Raw genomic sequence first — 23,760 nt, 5'->3', positions numbered from 1 at the left:
ATCAGGTAAAGTCGCTTTTAGCTCTCTGAAGCTTGGATTACTCTGCTGGCCACCACGAGGATCTGTGCTGAGTAGGTACAAGCCAAAGAACGCGCGTTTAGCGTTTTTATATCAGGGGCTGAAAGAAGCTAGGAACTGGCCCAAAACGACCAATAAACTACAAGTTACTGGCTGAAACCTCACAAAACTGGACCAACAGGCAGCTCAATGCTTCCCACTCCCACTGGTAAGCAAGGGAACCTCCTCTGTTCCAAATTAGGTAAAGATTCAGTAACAGGAACTGCAAACAAAGCCCAGGGATCAGCAAGCTCTGAAACTGGACTATTCTAGCTTAGTAAGGCGGGAAAACAAGAGATATTTTTTTTTTTTTTTTTCAGAAAACAAGCAGAAACAGATACAGTAAACACTTATAAATGCTATAAATTGGCTATCACAGCCTACACAAACAATTTGCAACAGTTACAGATTTTAAAAGTAACAAATTGAGAAACAAGTGCAAAAACAGAATAAATGCAGAAAAACAGTAACAATGTATCAGCAAGCAGGCGAAATACAGTTGCTAGATAAATAGAAGTGGAAAGCCACAAAAATTATACTTAAATCAGGTAAAGTCGCTTTTTTAGCTCTCTGAAGCTTGGATTACTCTGCTGGCCACCACGAGGATCTGTGCTGAGTAGGTACAAGCCAAAAAACGCGCGTTTAGCGTTTTTTATATCAGGGGGCTGAAAGATTTTCTTTGAATGTGGGTTTCAATGCCGTTTCATTGAATGTGAATTTCAAAAGTAGAGAAGCTTTAATGCCAAGTCTGTTTTCATTGTAAGACTATTGCTTTGTTTAGGTTTAGTAAATGTCTCAGTGTTTGGGCTATAATGTTTGAAATAAAAGTTGTAAATTAAATCCAACTGCCTGTAATCATTGTAGAACTAAAGCATAACACAGTATGCACACAGATTTGAACAGTGTCTACAGTAAATGGGGAGAAATAGCCAAGTAATGGGACACTGGAATGGTTGTGTGGGCGGGGCTTCGGGTGGGTGGACTTGGGCGGGGCTGTGTTGGCAGGGGGCGGGGTGAGCTATGTGGGTGGGGCTCTGGGTTTGCACCCCCCCTGCAAAAAATCCTGCGGGCTCCCTTGTACACACCTATGAAACTATAACTAAATCTTTATCTAAAGATGTTAATACTTTTAGCCGGAAGTTAGGTACTGCATCTGGACCTGGGGTTTTCCAGTTAGGAGCTTTTCTTAATTTTGTTTCAGTTTCTCTGGCTGTGCCCCATTTCATATCTTGCACATTTGAAGTCCTTATTCTTTCTTTTACTTCTTTCTATTCAGCATATTTATGTTCCACAGTATCTTCATAGATATTTCTCCAAAATGTATACATTTCTTCTTTTTTTTGGTGTTTATATTCCTTTTGCTTTGTTTCCCATTTCTCTATAAAACTTTTTTGGGTTGTCAGTAAATTGCTTATTTTGTACTTTTCCTTTATCTTATTTATAGTAGTGTATGATAGATACTAGTCTGTTATGATACTGCTCGTTTTTATCATGTCTATCTTTCTAAGTATTTTTGTTGATCTGTTCCCTCTTCTAACAGTGACACTTCTTGTCTTAATCTATAGTTTTCTCGTTTTGATACTTCCATGATGGCATTTGATTTTTTCCCCTTCCTTTCCCTTATTGCCTTATGTTTTTGTGGTACGACTTTATCTGTTATTAATTTAGCTGCACAGTAATGTATCCTGTTTACTTCTCTTATATTGTATGAATTTTTCAGAACAGTCTTGATTACTGTGTTCATTTGTTTTATAATTTTCTAACGTTTTGGGTCTTATTGACTTTCTGTAATCTGTTTCTTTATCGATCTTAATATGTCTATCCATCTTTATTAAATCAAGCAACTCTTCTGTTAGATCATTTTCTTCTAAACTAAGGGCACATTCTTTGTCCTCTGTTTCCTGCAGGCATTCTACAGAAAGTTCCAGAACATCTTGCTGTACCATATTCTGTTCAGCTTCATCTCATGTCATCCATTGCTCGTTCATATGAAATGCATTGGCATATCACTCTACAACATTGACTGTGTCAGAGTTGCCACAGTTTCTTGTTCCTTCCCCTTGCTGTGCAACTCAAACTGAATTTTTGTACTTGTTTCCTACTGAAGGCTCCAAAGTATCTTCATGTGACAACTGATTAGAGGCTCGCTCCACTGGTTTCCCTTTAATTTGGGGATTCATTATTCTCATGATGTTATCAGAGTTAGACTTTCTACACTAAATCCTTCACTTCGCAGGTAATCCATAACTTCAGTTTCTTTTTCCTTTAACTTCTCTGTTGCTAATTCTCTTTTCTACTTCCCCGTTTGTTTTTCTTATTTTTTTGTATTGTAAAAATTTCCATATCCAGATGCCTTTGCCTGTATTTCTCTTCAAATAGCTTTGGTGCTGCCTTTTTTCTGTTGGTTAGTTTTGCTTTCTCCTTTGCATAATTTTTGCACCATATTAAATATCTTTTTCTTTCCCATGTCCATATTTATTCTTCAGATGTTTCTCACTCTTCTTGTTTCTCCTTACTTGAGGGACTCGTTGTTTAGTCATGCTGTGACATAACCTGTTTTAGACTTTCTATACTAAATCCTTCACTTCACAGGTATTCCGTAACTTCAACTTCTATTGTTTTAACTTCTACTTTACTAATCTTCTGCCCTACGTTTCCCCCTTTGTGATCTTATTTTTTGTATTGTGAAATTTTCCATATCTGGGTGCCTTTGCCTATATTTCTCCTTGAATATCTTTGGAGATGATGTTTTTGTATTGATTAATTTGGCTTTCTCTTTGTATAAATATTGCATCATATCTGAACTCTCTTTCCCATATCCATATTTCTTTTTTATACCTTTCAAAAATCTTTAGATTTTAGACTTTATTTTTTGCACTTCCTCAGTCACTTCTTTTTCAAATGCCCAAGGTTTCTTGGTCTATGTAATGTTTTTTCATGAATCTGTTGTATTAATGAACACAATTTTGCATTTCTTGGGTGGGTATTTTTCTTTCCTCTAGTTTCTCTCTTCATCTTTTTGTGTATCTTCTGTCCCAACCTTCTGGGCTTCTTGCATAATAGTAATACATAATTTCTTTCTTATCCTCAATAGTCCAGTCTGTCATCTTTATGGCTATTTTTTGGCCCGTCAGTTTTTGTCAACTATTTCTTCCTTTTACAACGGGGGGGGGCAACATCCCCTGGGTCTATATTAGGAAGTCAAAAGTTCAAAAGAGCGAACGTTGTTACAACTTCTGCAAATCAGCAAAAACCACAGAATGCCGAACGGCCGGAACAGCGATTTCTTTTCCCCAGGGAAAAAAATCGCTGGGCCATTGTAGGAATTTTGCCGTTTCCTCCGCTGTGGTGCAATCTCGGAGTTGAGTGGGGGGGTGTGGGGGCCTCAGAACCCACTTTATTTTGTCTGTGGATTTGTTTTTTTTTATTTTGAGCAGTGATTTTTCCCTGTGAAAAAAAATCGCTGTTCCATACATTCGACATTGTGTGGTTTTGGTTATTTGGTGTCAGTGTAAGAGTGTTCGCTCTTTTGAAGTTTTGATATAGACTCCATCCCCCTAAGACTGGCCTAACCCCATTGTAGGAATGTTTATTTGTCTTGAGGATTCTACATTGTTATTTTTTCAGTCTTGGCACCAGTGAACTTACCAGGATAGGGGACTTGTGCATCCAGCTGTCTGTCTTACTTTGTAACCTCCAGCTGTTATGATATTTGTTATATAGAATACAGTCTACATATCCATGTCATCTTGGTGAGATTTTGTAAAAACAGAGACAACCTAGTGAGGGTCCTCACCAAGACTTGTGGATGAATTCATTTTCAGCAATATTACTCTTCTTTGCTTGCTGATTTTATCATCTCTCCATTTGGACCCCTCCCTCCATTTGGACTTATGTACAACAAAGCAGCAAGTATAAGACACAAGTGAATTTAACTACAGAAAAAATAGTCAATGTGCAGTCATGGCAATGGAGCCTGAAGCGTATATGAATCCTTCTTTTCAATGACTGTGGACCAGAAATGCCCAGTGTTGGACTGCTGTTTCCCTAACACTTTTTTAACCTATACATCTGGTCATACGGAAGTCGTACTGTAAAAGATAAAGTTACACATTTTTTTAAACACCTTTATTAAATTATCACTTGTGACATTCACATTTATATAAAAGTAATCACATTGTATTAACAAGTTCACGTTTATAAACATTATACTTCACATATATTGCTACATATCATATAACCTAAGCAACATTACATAAATTAATCAATTCCTGCCTTTGTTAAAGAAGAAACATATTTATTAAACAATCACTTATGACACAAGCAATCATACATCTATATAAATGAAAACAAACCACACTGACACAATCCTAGTTGCAAGCATTTTACATCACAAACCATACTGACACACTTCCGTTTGCAAACATTATACATCACTTAAAATCTACCCAATCATTTTTAGTCAAACATTACATAGCTCAGTTAAGTTCCGCCTTCTTTTAAACCTCATTCCTCCCTGTGTGTATTGTTCCCATAATTCTCATTTTCTATGTAGTTTGCTCAGCCTCCTACCCTTCTCAAAGATCTCAATTCCAGCTGAGAGTTGCACATGTTAAGGAAGAAAAGGGCTGGGAAGATGCAGCTCTGTCCACGTAATGGTGATATTTTCACATGAGGCACTAGTTATCTGCAGAATTCATTAGCACAACAGCAGTGGTCCCTCTCAAAATCACTCTGCTTGACTCCTTCAATCACTTTATGTATGATTGCTGATGGACTGCATTTATCCTGTGTTTCTGCCTTTCAAACAACTTATTTCTAAGAAAGGTATTTTTCTGTAGTCAAATTCAGTTATGTCTAGTACTTCTTGATTTGTGTTACATACGCCTAATCTTCTCTGAAATGCTTCATGAGTATTCTGAGCAGACTTGATAAACGAAGCCTCTTTGCTCCAAACTCATGTTCAGGTTTGCACTGCAGTACAGACTGTACTTTTCATATTATACAGCAACACTGATGCTGAGACAGTCGGCGGATGTGCATGTGTTTGTACATTTCACACTCCAGTACAGTGGGAAATTCCATGGTGAGCCATGTGTGCATGTTCAGACGTTAATGCGTTTCACTTCGGTGAATCTCACAGATATCTGGAAGATAGGCTATCTATGGAATGCCAAAGCATACATGAATTATAAATATCGCAGGTAGTTTTGCCCTTGTATTTTTAGTTGGCTTTATCTTGAAACTGTATCACATTTTACTGACTTTTTGTATGTTGCAGCATCATTTTGTTTTCTGTGTTTTAACTGTGGCAGCTTTATCTATGCAGGCAGACATTTGGATCTATTCTGTTTACCTCAAATAAAATAAATGCACTTGTGCTAAACATTCTGATACATCACTAAGATGACTTACAAACTGGTTATACACCTGATTTTCCATGTTAACTTGGAATACTGCCTTACCCATTTTCAGAGTGCGCCATGTGAAACTGCCCTTGGAGTGACTTTCTCTCTTTGAATATCAGCAGGCTTCTAAATTCTGATACGTTTATCTGTTTCTATGACAAAACATCATCGTATATTTGAAGAAACTGACCAATAATTTTTCACAACTATGCCATTGCTTGCAAAATGTAAAATAGTGAGTCACTGTGGGAAAGATCAAATAAATTTATCTTTCACACAAAATTCTCTTAGCATTGACAAAAGCAGCTGAACTATCACTGGACCAGATGAGACCTAGACAGAAATTGGTGATTTGCAGATACTTCAGGATCAGTGACATCATCCAATCATGCAAAATCATTTACAAAAATATCAAATCTCATTTCAATCTGTTTTGGAGCTGAAGAATGGCTATCTAGAGAAGTAAGGAAAACTGCAAAGGTGATCCTGAAAAAAGGATCTTAATCCCAGCTCTCGAGTATGTCCTATCTCTCATTTCTGCAAACAACATGCATAAACTGTACTAAGAAATCTATGGATTCATAACTGGTGCATAGGGAAGCAGCATTACTGTGTTTTAGCAGTGTAAGTTGGCTTTCTGCAGTGCCCATAACCAAATTATACATTGGTAAACTGCGGTGGTGGTGCTGCGGTAGCATTGTCGCCTCCCAGTAAGACGTTGTCCTGTTCGATTCTCAGCTAGAGCGTCTTCTGTGTGGAGACATGTGTGAATGGGCGTACCTTAGTTGAAGGTTGTGCGTCAGGGCCGGCAAATCGGCAAGTAAAAATCTACTGCTAATCATTAGCGGACCGGAGTTCCGCTGTGGCGACCCCTAACCGGGAAAAGCCTAAAGACACAACAACAACACTGGTTGGCTTATAGACTGATATGGCTCACTGCAGATCACTACAGGAGTTCTGACAATTAGTTCCTGTTTGTGTCTGATAATTCTTTATTTATTTGTACATCATGCATTATCATATATACGCAAAGATGTAGAACTCCCTTACCTTTTCATTATAGGAATTATCCACTAATGACTCATTTTCTAGACACGTCACAGGAAGTAGAATGCAAATGCAATAATGCTGTTAATTAAATGAATGATCCTTCATGCAGACAATGGTTCATCAGACAGGTCTATGGTTGGAGGAGAAGCTGGTGTTTTTAGTTAGTAGTCTCTAAACAAAATCAGGCATAAACTAGCACTATTCAGTATATGTTATGACTTCTTGGGACTACGTCCTGCAAGTTAAACTAACTTGCTACAGATCCCCACCCATGCCCCAGGATTCCCACTCCTCATTTCTTGATACACTGGAAAATATTAGGGTACAACCTAACACCCTAATAATGGGTGATTTCAACTACCCCACCATTAACTGGGAAAACTACTCATGTACCAACTCTTGTGCCCAACGTTTTCTGGAATTCATAAATTCCATCGCCTTGGATCAACTTATCCACACCCCCACCAAGGGCAGCAATATCCTAGACCTGGTCATTACCAACATGGGCAACCATGTTCCACACCAGAGGTCAATTCCTCGTTGGTCAGATCTGACCACAAGCTAAACACCCTAGACATCCACACCCCCCCAATTAGGGAAACCACCGTAAAAAATTTCTTGAAAGCCAACTTCGCGCTTCTTAAAACAGAAGTGGCAAACTTCACGACACCCATGCTGATGGACAGTAGAGGTACGACTGTTGAATCGTATACAAATGCATTTTATAAGCACTTACACGAGTGTATGGATCGTGCAATCCCCAACAGACCTAAGATGCTATCCTCCAAAAAAAGGAAGCCAATCTGGTGGTCCCTTGCCATAAACAAACTCTACAACAGAAGAAAGAAACTGTTGCAAAAAAGAGAAAAATCTCATGATTGGAAGAAGTTGAGATCCCTCGTAAAATCCTCCAAAGCTAGTTACGAAAACAAAATTTCCACTGATTCTAAAGACAGCCACAAAGCATTCAACAGCTATGCCAAGAATATCAATGGCAACACTCAGATCTGCTCTGAGTTATAGCACAATGGCACTAAATATACAGAGCCAACTGATATTGCCAACATCCTGGCAGATAAGTTCAGTGCTAACTTTACCCCTGTCTCATCCCCTAAAGGGCCCATCTGTATACCGGAAGAATGCAAAGTTCCTGTAATCACGGCTGCATAAGTAAAAAAACACACACTCCAAAGCCAAGAACACAGCATCTGTGGGACCTGACAACATCCCAGGCTGCGTTCTACATGAACTACAGAACGAACTGGCACCCCACCTAAGCACCATGTTCAATCATAGCCTCACCTCAGGCTTTGTGCCCATTGAATGGCGCACAGCAATGGTTATCCCACTCCACAAAGGGGGAGCCACCATGGACCCCAGAAACTACCACCCCATTAGCCTGACTAGCCTGGTCTGCAAGGCTATGGGAACATATCATCATGGAACTTATTAACAATGGCGTTGGTAATCTCCAAACTCTGGACCCTACCCAGTTCGGGTTTGTAAAAGGCAGATCATGTCTTCTAAACCTGATAGACTTCTTTGAAGTGGTCACCAAAGCCGTAGATGAGGATAAAGTGGTTCACACAGCCTATCTAGATCTCGCCAATGCTTTCAACACCATCCCCCACTCTGGAATTATAAACAAACTCACTAAACTAGATATAAATCCCTATGTCACAAGATGGATTGCCAACTGACAGAACCAACACTGTGAAAGTAGCAAACTCTAAATTCAACTTCAGACCAGTGACAAGTGGAGTACCACAGGGTTCAGTCCTGGGTTCTCTCTTGTTTGGTATCTACTTTTCTGAAGTACAGGCTAACACAGAAGGTCTTTGGCTAACAAAGTTCACAGATGACTGAAAACTAGGAGCCATAATCAAAACTCCTAATGATGTGGACATCCTACAAAAGGGTCTCACTGAGACAGATGCCTGGTGTCAAAGCCATGACCTCAAGCTCAGTGCCAAAATTGCATTGTCATCCCTTTTGGTAAAAACTCTGTACCCATGAACTACCACAGAGGCGGTAGTCTACTTAACACCGAAAGTGTGATAAGAGACCTTGGGACACAGATGGACAGTAGTCTCTCCTTTGATAATCACATCGCCACAGTAGTCAGGAAATCCTTCTATGTGGTACACCTCATCACAAAAGGTTTCTCATCCAGGAAAAAAGAGGTCATTGTTCCCCTCTATTCATCGCTCGTTAGACCCATTGTAGAGTACAACGCCCTTTTTGGTATGTACCTCACAAGACATCTACAACAACTGGAAAGGCCACAGAAATACCTCACAGAGGATTACCAGCCTCAAACAGATACCCTACACAGACCGTCTCAAAAAACTCCAGCTTTTACTCCGTCGCATATCGCCTATTCAGAGGCGATCTCTGCCTAACATACAAAGCTATGTGAAGCCCAGAGCTGTTGTACATGCTCTACTTAAAGAAATCCCAATCCCTCTGAGCTACATGCTCTAGGGACCTAAACATTGTCAGCACAATAAACAGAACATGCTGGAGGGATAGATTCCTGTCTCAGAGACTTCCCATGCTCTGGAACAAACTACCTATCTGTATCAAACAAAGCAACTCATTAGCACTCTTCAAGAAAAATCTTGATGATTGAATGGGAGATAGGAAATTCACCCTGGGGATCACTTCTGTGGCTTTGCTTGACAGGGGCACAGGAAAATCATTTTCGTGGGTGGCGAAAGCCAGGGTACCATTTGGCTAGGCTTATATAGGCCCTAGGGCCAATAGCCTAGTACCTACTGTTTTACTCTATTATATTAATTTTAATGTAACTGTTAATGACTGGGAAAGGGTCCAAGTGGTCCTGTTTACTACCTATGGATAGTAAAGATAGATGGACGGGTAGAAAATGGGGAAAGATATTTCTTGCAATTATTAAATTTACTGAAAATAAGTAGTAAATGATTTTATGACTTACGTAGTTTAGTATTGGCAGTGAAGGCTACTACATACTTTTAGCATTAACCTATCATTAAATTTATGAACTAGAGTAGTTTCTTAGCGGAGGTCTGACAAAATGTCATCAAAATGTGTTACAGGAACTCTGCTTTTGTATCTGGAACTGTTTGAGATGCATTTTGATGACTTGTTTGGCTTTGTGAGAAAAATCGCACCAGTGCACACATTAAAAGACATCTAGTTAACCGTTTCCATTTCAGATACTGCCCTTGTCTACTGTAGATGGGCACTGTGTCTTGAAGTATTTCAAACAGAATCATTTCGTCCTTACCAAGGCACAGCATTGCACAGCTTCACAGAATTAGGTTATGCAGCTGACTTGCTAATTTGGGTCCTTACAACGCTGGTTAACTTCATATTAGTATTATTTCTGGAATATGGAAATATTTTTCTTTGTTTTTAGTCTAGCATTCAGTTTTTAAACAGCTTTCATGTCTATAACTTCAAAGTTCTTGTTTTGGTTCTCTCTATAATCAAGCTGTGTGTTGTTGAAATTCTGTGTTTTGTTACTAGCAAGCACCCAGTGCTTTTTAACCTTAGCAGGTGCTTGACCCATGGTTTCCTCTCAATTGTTTACAGATACGTCTTTTATTGTGACTTACAAGTGAAGATTTCTTTAGAACTTGCAAGCATGTACTGAAAATAACTGAAAATGTCTCCCTTTTTTCCCAGTGACCTATGTTAAGTCATTTTGTGTTTGTTTAAACAGCTGAATTTCATTGTTCCTGTTTACTACAGCCTGCATACAACGCCTACAGGTTTTAGTTCACCAATAACAAAGGGCAGCCTTACCCTTACTTGTTCTGTACTGTTGAGCACTGTAAGTACATAGATCCCACTTGTTGTCAGACCCGACTTGTACACATCAGCACAGTCTTTGAAATGGATTTGTTCTTCTTCTTCTTCAGCCATGAAAAGACTTTTAGCTGCAATGGAAACATACATATTACAAGAGGTTATGACAAATGGTATTCACACTGATTCCTACCATTTACTTTAATCCCCCCCCCCACACACACACACACACACACACACTCTCTCTCTCTCTCCTCTCCTGTGTAGAATGGATGTTGCTCACCTCAAGGTGTCTTTGTTCTTAATTGTTTGGTGCCAGATCTTCTACAGAATAGGAACATGAAATGAATTAGAGGAATTAGCAGAGTTGGTGGCTGGGGTTCATATGAGTATGGTATATTTGGTGGCAGGGACAGTACTGGTAGTTGAGGCAGTGTGATGTCTAAATAAAGCATAGATCTGGGTTCCTTTTTGGAGATGGAGATGATTAAATTTGACCCCAGGTGGATTATGTTTTCAAAGATAGGATTTGGTGTGTTTTACAGAGAGTTGTAATGCTAGTGGTGGCTGAAGGGTCTGTTATGTAACCTGTGAGGGATTTCACTTCTTTTCAAACTAGTTTTGGTAAAGAGCTGTAGTTTTGTTGAGTTTCTGTTAAGTAAACAGCTTTAGCACTGTTTGTGGCAGTTCTCGTAGACTTACAAAGTTCTGGATATGTTTTATGGATGTTATTAAGTTCTGCTTTCCAAGATTTCCAGACTTTACGCCTTTGTTTGATATCATTACTTAGCCAAGGGTATTTCTTGTCCCTGACCCTCTTTTGCATAAGCAGGAATAAGAGCTTCTGTATACTGGTAATTGCAGTCGAAAAGTAATCTAGAGCTATTATAAGGTCTGTTTGGGAGTAAAGGGGAGAAGTAGCAGTCAATGGTACTAAGCAAATTATTAAAGTGAAGGAGTTTGTTTTGAGGAAACTGTTCTGCTGGTGATTGACACTGGGCTTCCTTTTCTGTTCTTGAATGATCAGGAGGAAATGACAGGACAGTGATTTCTTAAAAAATCAGGCTGGACCTTAATATGCAGACATCTGTGTTTCAGATTTGTTATGACTACATCTAATGCAGAATTATTGCCTGTTTGCGTGATTGGTCTAGTTGAAGGTTGTACTGTTTATTCAAAGCTATTGGCTTGCAATACGTTAAGCTTGGTTTATCAAGTTCTGTTGCATTTTCAATTATAAAGGAATTCCCAATATTATTCTAGCATGTCCAAAGGTCAGTTGTCAATCTCCTCTCTGGTCCAGCTGGTGAATATGGGAATCTTGAGGCAATGTTACAACTGCCTCATGTACACAGACAACCCTCTCCTCCTCCCAACAAATTCCAACACATGTGAGAGATGCAACCATATAGCCAAACTGGAGGCTAAGCTCTCAACTCAGTACTGGCAAAACCAGTCAGGAGGAGAAGGAAACCACACTCACTACAATTCCAGTCTCACATAGACCTACCACGACAGCAAACCAAACACATAATCACACAAAAACATACTCGGAGGCTCTAAATAAAGATCTGCCTAAGCAGCAGAGACATCCAAAGCAGACACCCAAGCAACCGCTACCCCAAAAAAAAACACGTGCAACACATATCTCACAAAGCCAGTGTGCCGAACAGTCACAGCCCTTAAGGCTAAACAACACACCTGATACACTTGTAATAGGTGACTCTATCGTCAGGCACACTGACGTCCCACTTACCAGGCTGAACAAGGAGAAGGTCACGGTGAGCAGCCTGTCTGGCGCTAGGATCCGCCACATAACACAAGCACTCAGGTCACTCCAAGGCAAGTACAAATATGACTCAGTCATTGTCCATGCTGGTGTGAATGACCTGAGACGTACCTCCCTGGACTACATGAAAAGAGACATAGAGGAGCTCTCTGAGCATGTAGCCCAGGCTGGTATGACCCTGACCTTGAGTAGCATCTTACCCTCACCAAGAATGATGCCACAGTATGAAGACAAGATGATCAATTTCAACAATTGGCTTAAGTATTGGTGTCATTCAAAGGGGATCCAATGCCTATCAGCTTGGGATGATATGCACGACAAGCCACGATGCTTTGCTAGGGACGGCTTGCACCTGTCACCCCTGGGCTTTGGATATTGGCAAAGGCTCTTGCTACCCCCATAGTGCCTTTTTTAGGCAAGGCTCAAAAGACAAACCCACCTCCATAGGTATCACAAGGGATAAGAAACTAAGAGTAATGCTACTCAATGCTATAAGTCTAAACCTCAAGATGCACTTTTCGAAACTCTCCTTAGCATGGAGAACATCGATATCTGTGCAGTAACAGAAACCTGGTTCAGGGGTCCCGAGAGCACCCCAGCACTACCAGGTTATACCTCATACCATGCTTTTCGCCCCAAAACTTGGACCGAACCACAAAAGGAGGGGGAGTATCGATATTCATCAAAGATACCCACACCTCCAGGTTGGTGGCAAAGCACGAAGCATCAGAGACTATCCATGTGCAACTAACAGTGGGTAAAACTGCCTTCCAGTTTATAGCCTGCTACAGACCACCCTCCCAAACCCAGGAACCCCACTCGGCCTTCCTGAGAACACTGGAAAATATGAAGGTCTCTCCGAACACCATTATATTGGGCGACTTCAACTACCCAAACATAGATTGGGAGCATTACTCTAGCTCCAACACCCTTGCCCAAGGTTCCTAGAATTCATAAACTCAAATGCTATGGAACAACTTGTTACCACTCCCACAAGAGGGGAAAACATACTGGACCTGATCATCACCAACATGGGGACTCTATGCTCCAGACCAGAAGTGTATCCCTCACTGGTAAGATCAGACCATAAACTGATCTCACTGGATATTCACAACCTGACCCCACCCCCTGCCCAGAAAACCACAGTAAAAAACTTCTCTAAAGTAAATTTCACACTCCTCAAAACCGAGGTGGAATCCTTCAAAGCCCCCGGGCCTGTGGAAAATACGGCCCAGACCGCAGAATCCTTTATAAATGCATTCTATGAACACCTTCAGGACTGCATGGATCATGCAATCCCAAATAAAACCAAGACCCAATCCTCCAAAGGCAGACGACCTGTCTGGTGGACCCCAGCCATAAACAAACTATACAATAGAAGGAGGAAGCTACTACATGATAGAGCAAAATCCCAAAAAGGGAAGGCATCTCTGATCAGTATTAGCAAAAAACTAAGGGCACTCATAAAATCGTCAAAGGCCAGCTTCGAGAGAAAAATTGCACAGGACACTAAGGATAATCACAAGGCTTTCTTTAGTTATGTTAGGAACCTGGGTGGGAATTCCCAGATATGCTCAGAATTAGTCCAAAATGACAAAAAATACACTGATCCCACAGACATTGCCAACATCCTAGCTGACAGGTTCAGTGCAAACTTCTCGCCCCCCTCCCCACCAAAAGGGCAAATATCTATCCCAGCAGAGTGCTGCCCCCCTGACATCTCAGATGCTCAGGTGGGCGCCGCCCTCTCCAAAGCAAAAAACACAGCATCAATGGGACCAGACGGTGTCCCAGGCTGCGTCCTACATGAACTCCAAGAAGAGCTAAACCCAAACATAAAACTACTGTTCAATCTCAGCCTTACTACAGGATATCTACCCAAAGAGTGGCGTACAGCAACAGTGGTCCCTCTCCACAAAGGTGGTGCCTCAACGGACCCTGGAAACTATCGCCCCATAAGCCTGACTAGCTTGGTCTGCAAAGCTATGGAAAGGATCATCATGGACCTCATAAATAAAGATATTGGGGACCTACAGACACTGGATCCTACCCAGTTTGGCTTTGTTAAAGGCAGATCCTGCCTCTTAAACCTGGTTGACTTCTTTGAAACAGTCACCAAGGCCATTGACGAAGGGAAGGTGGTCCACACAGCCTATCTAGACCTCGCAAAAGCCTTCGATACAATACCCCACTCGGGCATTATAGATAAGCTCACCAGCTTAAATATAAACCCCTATGTCACTAGATGGGTTGCAAACTGGCTCAAGGACAGAACCCACATGGTTAGAAGTGCTGGAGCCATGTCAGACTCCAAACCAGTTACAAGTGGTGTCCCACAAGGCTCAGACCTGGGACCTCTCTTGTTTGGTATATATTTCTCGGAGGTACAGGCCAACACGGAAGGACTGTGGCTGACCAAGTTTGCAGATGACTGCAAACTGGGCGCCATAATCGACTCTCCAGCCGACACAAGCATCCTCCAAAAGGGCCTCGTAGAAACAGACAACTCGTGCCAGAGCCATGGCCTCAAGCTAAACGCCAAAAAGTGTATAGTCATCCCCTTTGGCAAAAACAAAGTGCCCACAAATTACCTCATAGGTGGTAATCCATTAAGTACAGAAGAAGTAATTAGGGACCTGGGGACCCAAGTTGATAGCAATCTCTCATTTGACAACCACGTGGCCAAAGTGGTTAGAAAAACATTTTATATAGCCCACCTAATCACGAAGGGATTCACATCTAGATTAGGGGAGGTCATCGTGCCTCTTTACTCATCCCTCATCAGGCCCATAATTGAGTACAATGCCCCTTTTGGGATGTACCTTACCAAACACCTGCAGCAACTGGAAAGACCCCAAAAGTACCTCACCAAGAGGATCAAAGGGCTCAAACAGATGCCATATGCTGCCCGGTTAAAGAAACTCCAGCTCTACTCAGTGGCATACCGCCTGCTCAGAGGTGACCTGTGCCTGATGTATAAGGCCATGTCCAACCCGGAATTAAGGGACATGCTGCACCTCAAAAAATCCAAATCCCATCGAGCTACACGCCGAGAGACTTGAACCTCAGCACTGAAATAAATAGGACATGCTGGAGGGACAGATTCATAACCCAGAGGCTCCCTTCACTCTGGAATAAAATCCCAGTCCAGGTTAGGCAGAGTCCCTCATTGACTCTTTTCAAGAGGAATCTTGATGAGTGGATGGGAGATCGTAGGTTTACCCCGGGTATCACTTCTGTGTCACTGTTAGACAGAGGCACAGTATACTAACCTCGAAAAAGGGCATAGCAAAATTAATTTAAAATGGGTGGCGAAAGCCAAACATACTCTGGCTAGGCTTATAAATGCCCTAGGGCGGATAGCCTAGTATGAACCTATAAAGTCACACAGAATTTCCAGGATTTTTTTTAATAGGAACAGTAGAACAGTCACACAGCGGTTAGCATTGTCGCCTCTCAGCAAGAGGTTCTCCGGTTTGATTCTCAGCCGGAGTGCTTTCTGTACAGAATCTGCATGTCCTCCCTGTGGTCGACTGAACTTTAAAGACATGCAGGTAGATGCATGAGTGTGTGTGTGTGTGCCTTCTTTGAAGGTTGGGCTGGCAACTCAACACTGTAAACATCCACTGCCAATCAATAGCGGACCGGTAATCCACTGTGGCGACCCCTAACCAGGAAAAGTCAAAAGACTTTTAGAACAGCCACATATATACTCATTTTTCTTGTACACCACAGCAGTTTGCTGTTAATGTCGAAGATCTTTGAAGCTCTGTATATGCACCAAAGCTGTCCACGTTGTCTTTCCTAAAACCCTATTCATGTTAGATGGTTCAGTAGTTCACTTATGCCTACATACAAGGTCGTCGGGAAGCAAACTGACTGTATGCACTTCAGTACACTTTTTCAAACAGGGGATAGCAGACAGGCACTAGGACCCATGAAGAAACCTAATCCAAACTGAAAAGAACAAATAAAATAGATAATCACATAATAAGGAAAAAAATGCCTTGATTGAGACTGCATCAGAAAGACATTTGCACCTTATCAGGAGTTTGAGTGCTTTTCTTTTGTTTCACTTCAACCGTTTGGTGATAATTGACCAATTAATGCTATCTGAAATGTGGGGGGAAAGACACAAGAAATCACAATGAACTTCCGGTTCCCTGTTGCGGCTTTCCCTTAATTCTTTAGCTGGTACTGCTTCTGTGATTGGTGGAGCAGTCCGCATGATGATGTCAGCAGAAAGAGTTGTGCTGCAGGGAAGGGAAGGGATTGTGACCATTTATAATGGTGCAGATAATGCATGGCTGGCTGGGCAGGAATATGTATTTAAGAATGTAAAGAGAGGCATGTACACTTGGGAGGTGTGAACCCCTGACACTAACAGGACAACTTTGGTTTTTCTCCTGTTTAGCAAGTGAAGCAAAGCTTCTCTTCACCTAATGCCACCAGGCAGGATCAGGAATGTAGCTAGAAATTTACATGTTTTACCAAAACCTAATTTTATTGCCTGTGTCATCCAACTACAAGTTTAAAAATGTATTGAACCCTTAAAATGTTACCGCTATACACAGGGCACATATATTGCCATAAAACAGCGACTTTTAGAGGTGTAGTGCTCTATAAAGTAAACATTTGTATAGGCAGTTATAAGCATTCTATACTGCTTGAGTAACAAAGCTTTCAAGAAATGATCAGCAAAGAATATTTAAAGTGGTAAAAATTAAAGAACAGACCAGGAAACGAACAAAAAAAATTAACTGCAAGTTGTTCTTTTTTTTTGGGGGGGGGACACCTCTGTCCCAAGCACATTTGACAGAGTTTGTTAAAAGTGTAGTCTGGAGAGGGAGCGCAGTTGCTGCTGTAGCTGTTGGTACAATTTCCCAAAAAGGGAAGTGTCACGTTCTCCGGTGTGTGTGTCTGTGAAGAAGGTGTGAGACAGAGACAGTAAGGTGTACAACAGATTGCAACATACTCAACAGTGTAATCACAGCCACAGCAAAGTCCAGTAAAAACTGCACAGGTAACTTTAAAGTGATGCACACACTCAGGTGTTTTAAAAGGTATTTCAGTGTGGGGAAGGTTAGCCACTTTATATTTTTCTTCAAACAAATAATTGGGTATGAAGCAATATATTATATACACACACATATGCACATACATACATACATATATATATATATATATATATATATATATATATATACACACATACATACAGTGGATATAAAAAGTATACACACCCCTGCTAAAATGCCAAGTGTTTATGATAAACAATGAGACCACAATAAATCATTTAAAAACTTTTCCCACCTTTAATGTGACCTATAACCTGTACAATTCAATTGAAAAACAAACAAATCTGTTGGAGGAAAAAAATAAATTAAAAAGTACACCCTTAAGCTAATACTTTGTTGAAGCACCTTTTGATTTAATTACAGCATTCAGTCTTCTTGGGTACACACCTGCCATCAATTAAGGAGACTCTGATTAATCCCAAATAAAGTTCAGCTGTCCTAGTAGGATTTTCCTGACATTTACTCAGTTGCCTACTACAGCAAAAGCCATGGTTCACAGAGAGCTTACAAAGCATCAGTGGGATCTCATTGTTGACAGGTATCACTCAGGAGAAGGGTACAAAAAAATTACAGCATTGGATATACCATGGAACACAGTGAAGACGGTCATCAAAAAGTGGAGAAAATATGCGACAACGGTTACTTTGCAAAGAACTGGATGTCCCCCCAAAACTGATGAAAAGACAACATGAAAACTGGTCAGGGAGGCTGCCAAAAGACCTAAAGGAGCTACATGAATTTCTGGCAAGTACTGGTTGTGTCCTACATGTTACAATACATTCTCGTATTCTCCATATGTCTGGGCTATGGGGTAGGGTTGCAAGATGGAAGCCTTTTCTTATACAGAAAAAGATCCAGTTCTGGCTAAAATTTGCAAAACAATGCATCAAGTCTCCCAAAAACATGTGGGAAAATGTGTTATGGTCTGATAAGACCAAGGCTAAACTTTTTGGCCACAATTCCAAAAGGTACAATTGGCGCAAAAACAACACTTCGCATCACCAAGCAAACACCATCCCCACAGTGAAGCATGGTTGTGGCACTATCATGCTTTGAGGTTGCTTTTCTTCAGCTGGAACTGGGGCTTTAGTGAAGGTGGAGGGAATTATGAACAGTTCCAAATACCAGTCACTTTTGTCCCAAAACCTTCAGGCATCTGCTAGAAAGCTGAAGATGAATTTCAACTTTCAGCAAATCAATGACCCCAAGCATACATCCAAATCAACAAAAGAATGGCTTCGCCTGAAGAAAATTAAAGTTTTGGAATGACCCAGTCAGAGCCCAGACCTAAATCCAATAGAAAATCTGTGGGGTGACCTGAAGAGGGCTGTGCACAAGAGATGCCCTCGCAATCTGATAGATTTGGAGCACTTTTGCAAGGAAGAGTGGACAAATATTGCCAAGTCAAGATGTGCCATGCTGATAGACTCCTACCCAAGAAGACTGAATGCTGTAATTAAACCAAAAGGTGCCTCAACAAAGTATTAGTTTAAGGGTGTGCGCATTTATGCACCCAGCTTATTGTACGTTTTTTATTTTTTGTATTTTTCCCCTAACAGATTTGTTTGTTTTTCAATTGAATTGTACAGGTTATAGATCACAGTAAGGTGGGAAAAGTTTTGAAATGATTCATTGTGGTCTCATTTTTTATGTCACAAAAACCTGGCATTTTAACAGGGGTGTGTGTAAACTTTGTATATCCACTGTACATATATATATATATATATATATATATAGATAGCTAGATAGATAGATATTTATTTATATATATTTATATATATATATATATATATATATATATATATATATATATATATATATATATATATATATATATATATATATATACATATACACACACACACACACACATACACTAACAACTTGTCTTCCAAGTGTATTAAGGTCCTGCATCGCTGCTTGGGACGTTGTATAGGAGGGGGCAATGGGGTACCCCTCCCAGTGTGTTTGTGTGTCCATGAGCACACTGTCAGTGCACTATAATGTTGGACTTTGTATGAACATATAACATTCAAGAGGATTTCAAAGGCTACAATTAGTTTTTTTAGTTTTACTGTGAACATTTGACAAAACGAGACAAAGAAAAAACTTGCACATTGTACCAGACTGGACAACAGTTCCCTTATTTGTAAATAATTTGTCTTAAAGTGCCTGCTGAACAGGATTACAGTCTATACACCCCCTCCCATTAACTTCACTCTAGTAATTGTGTTTCACCCCCCAGCAATCATTTGGCAGCTCTATCTGTTACCTTGCTACCTTCACAGATTTGAGATGGGGAACATTTCCTTTTTAAAAATATACTTAAATTAGTGACAGCAAACAGTGCGAACAACTTTTTTTTTTTTTATAAGCAACGAGAAGTGTCCCTGATGCAAAAATTTAAAGCTGGTAATAAAGATTAAAGACTCAAAAGAAATGTTATTGTCGTTTAGGAAACACAAGTGCTACCTAAACAAAACTTAGTGTCAACTCTTTTACAGGAAAAAAAAAACAAATACAAAAAGACAAGACATGATGGGTATTAAACTTAGTGTCAACTCTTTTACAGGAAAAAAAAAACAAATACAAAAAGACAAGACATGATGGGTATTAAAGAATAAACGACAGTAGTACAAAAGTAAATGTGTAGGTAGCTGACGTATATGCTTCTAAACTGTTTATATACACTAGACAACACTGACTACTAGATGACTAACACATTAAAAGAAAGGTACACTTATACATAGAGGTGAGATTGGGGGATATTGTTCATAGGGAAGTGATTGGAATTGCACTTGAATGAGAATATATTAATTTTAGTATGCAATTAATAAATAATTATTGTACAAAAAAAGAAAGAATGAGTGTGTAACAGTCTGTTACAGTCTTGATACATCCAGATTTATGTCTGCATTAATGAATCTTATTGCAGTTGGATAAAACCTGTTCATGAATCTGGAGGTCCTGCAGCAGATTATTATCTTATTTGCCTTCTCTAGGATATGCTTTCATTTATGCAGAATATGTTGATTAGCATACAATGCAGATTGTGGCATTCTTTAAACATTTTGTTTAAGCCTTTAGTCCCTGCAGTTAAATTTAACACTAAATGAGAAGCCTGAGATGTTAAATGTTTACTTGTGATTAATTAGATATTACTCACTCCAGTCATTATATATTGCTGTTACACAACATCATTTTAGTTCACATTTTTTTTAATATATAGATTACTGGACTTTTTTTTTTTCTCTTCATGAATGTCACCTGTTCAGTTTTCTGACAGAACCAGTGGTAATGTAACATAATGAGGGTCAAAAACACAAAATCAAGCACACTTTTAAAATACTGTCACCTGTAACTCAGAAAAAAACAGAACATTTTGAATTAACATTCATTTTATTATTTAAAATAAAAATCTTCTGACTTTGAGTAGAGCTGCATTTGATTGGTGTCAGCAGTAATCACACTTCAGTCATAAAAATCCCAGCATTTGAAAGGGAGCAGTGTACAAAATGAGAGCACCATTGAAACTGGATGAGAGCTGGAAGGTATGTTCACCACAGACTCTGAACATCAGTGTGTGTGTAGATTTTTACTTTAATTTGGTCAGCCTTGTGTTTCTTTTTCTTATTTTCAAGAAATGGACATCTAACAATGGCATTAAATTAGATTTTCAGTGCACTGATTGGAATTTGCAAGTTCAGTAAGTAAGCACTGATGTAAAAGCCAGTGCTGTAGTTGGGTAATAACATCATGTTTGTGTGTGTGGTATAAGGCACAAAGCCAAGGGCAAGTATATTTCCACATCTAGCCATGTCTTTGTCAGACAATGCCCAAACATTCTCTGGTACCTTTAATGCACTTCCAAAATGGATGTTCTGAATGTAGAAATAGATGCATGTCTAATTGCTGTTTTGATATTATATATATATATATATATATATATATATATATATATATATATATATATGTATATATATACAGATAGATATAAAGAGAGAGAGAGTGTACAAAATAAGCTGATGACAAGTAGTTCCTCTTTATAAATAGTAAAGGCATTCCATTTTTATAAATATTTTCATATTTTGAATGTATTTTAATACTGCAGTATCCGAAATCTTTGTATATTTTAGTTAACTTTACAATTTGTTGCTTTTTTTGTGTGTGTGTATATATTACATGTACTACTTCATGATGAAAAACAAAGCTACGTACCATGGTGCTTTGCAATCACTACCTAGTGGTACTCCAAACACAACTTGAATTGCCTTGTGGTAGTATCACAAAATAACCAATTTATATTGATAACATCATTAATAATATAGTAATAACCCTTAAAATCAGTGTGGAAATGTACTTTTAAACCTGAAATAATCATGTCATGTTTATTGCAGCTCTTTATTCAAGCCACAATGTAGATATGCATTATTCTTCCTTACAATAATTATATAAACTTTAACATGTAATAATGCCAGCTATTGTGTACTGGTTGGTGGTCATTTGTTAAAACTGTTTTCTGACATCAGACTGTCTGTGCACAACTACTAGTGTTAAATGCATGGTCTGGCTGTGTTTTTTTTCAGTAATCTCTACTTTTCTTTTCATCTTGACTGACAGCATGTCTGATTTCTGAAAATATAGGGCAAGGTGAGGTAAGCAATGCAGTGTAGAATGTTTTAGTATTTGTGTAATTTGTTGCCTACAGTTATTTTATTGAATTGTAACAGCCAAGGCAGCAATAATATAAAATGTGTGTATTATATTATATATGTATGTATATATATATATATATATATATATATATACATATACACACACAGACACAGATATATAGTGTGTGTGTACATATATATATATATATATATATATATATATATATATATATATATATATATATATATGCATGCATGTGTGTGTGATAGACCTAGACTGTCAGGGACAGTGTAAGTTTGTGTTTAATCTGTGGACATATAAAACCAGTAGTTTTATTTATGGATGCACACTGCGCAGGGGGTGGAAAATAACTCTTGGGTGTGATTGGCTAGTTTGATATGCTACAAAAGACTTTGTGAAGTAACACTGTGACTTCTCAAACTGCAAGACTACTACAAAGTCAGTCATGTGAGCACTTGTATGGTAGATGCTTGAGGGCTGTGCCATGCTGTGTTAAATGTACTCGTGAGTGGGCATGGTCATCTTGGTACAGTTGCACTACAGTAAAATCAGCCATAATATAAATGTGGGAAGCTACTTTACATGCTTTTTCCACACTTTAAATGAAATATCCATTTTAGTTTTATTGTTTCGTCATGTAAATTATTAGCATCCTGGCATGTATTTAGCAAGAGTGGGAGCGAGAGCAGCACTGTGAAAGGGATGTGGCTTGGAGAGTGATTTGTAAGTGGAGATCATTGTGTTGATATGTGTGTGATTTGGTGGGAGGCAGCACACTGATATCTATAATTGCACATCTTAAAATCCTGGCTACACCCCTGCCTTCATATGGGCCAAAAGCCAATCAAAACGCAGACTTCACAATGAATGTGTATACTCTTGAACCCAACCATGCATCAAGCTTTTTTTTAATCTGTAATGAGGAAGACTGACTAATATATAATGAAACTTTATTCTATAGTCAAAGCATATACTGAGTTTAGTAATTCAATCTTGATATGGTCCTTGTCTCTCTATTTTTAAGGTATAACATGTTTCTGTAGTACTTAAACCTTCATTCAGTAATTCAGTATTTAATAATATGCAGTATTTTTCACTCCAAAACCCCCTATGTGTTAAACAGACCTTTCCACACAGATATCTACAGCTAATTGGAGAGACCCAGGCTTTCCAGTCTAGATTCATATTATGTATCTTTACAAGTAACAGTTCTTCTTCTTCTTCTTCTTTCGGCTTTTCCCAGTTAGGGGTCGCCACAGCAGATCACCTGTCTGCTCATGATTGGCAGTGGAGTTTTATGGTGTTGAGTTGCCAGCCCGGTGCCCAACCTTCCACAGAAGGCACACACATTCATACCTAGGGCCAATTTAGAGTGTCCAATCCACCTGCAGCATGTCTTTGGGATGTGGGAGGAAGCTAGAGCACCTGGAGGAAACCCACGCGACCACAGAGAGGACATGCAGACTCCACACAGAAGGCACCCCAGCCGAGGATCGAACCAGAGAACCTCTTGCTGTGAGGCGGCAACGCTAACCGCTGCACAACCGCGGCCACCCATCTTTACATGTAACAATACACCTTGTAAATGTCCTTTGAATTCCTTCCAAAACTAGAATGGTGCATTTTTTGTATGAACAAAACAACATATTATACTCAATAATTGGCTGAGCATATGTTATGAACATCATCAAAAGGACAGTCTTTGGATCTGGTAATACAGTTTTTAAGAATGAATTCATTAGTTTTTAAAGTCTTAGTTTTAACTTTTAATGCATGGATTGGGAGGGTGGCTTAATGGTTAAGGTGTTTGCCTTACAAACACAAGGTGCAGGGTTTGAGTCTCACAAGGGATAATTGGCTAGGCTTAAAATGGCTTGCAAGGGCAGTTAGCTTAATACTTATCTATGAA

General features: G+C 39.5%; 2 protein-coding genes across 2 annotated transcripts in view; one reads left to right on the top strand and one right to left on the bottom strand.

The window, feature by feature from the left end:
- The window catches only part of MCPH1 (microcephalin 1), a 2,707,094-nt gene that overhangs the window by 1,845,339 nt on the left and 837,995 nt on the right, over nt 1–23,760 (top strand). The window lies entirely within an intron of this gene.
- Nucleotides 1–23,760, bottom strand: part of ANGPT2 (angiopoietin 2) — a 688,700-nt gene that overhangs the window by 232,883 nt on the left and 432,057 nt on the right. The window contains exon 5 of the mRNA XM_044061900.1: nt 10,305–10,438. Within this exon, the coding sequence (XP_043917835.1) occupies nt 10,305–10,438 (134 nt within the window). The remainder of the gene's footprint in view (nt 1–10,304; nt 10,439–23,760) is intronic.

Source organism: Protopterus annectens, chromosome 2.part0, assembly GCF_019279795.1.
Source record: "Protopterus annectens isolate FY-2018-M chromosome 2.part0, PAN1.0, whole genome shotgun sequence".
Taxonomy (NCBI): Eukaryota; Metazoa; Chordata; order Ceratodontiformes; family Protopteridae; genus Protopterus; species Protopterus annectens.
The sequence above is the reverse complement of the archived record's forward strand: the minus strand, read 5'-3'. Positions and strand labels throughout refer to the sequence as shown.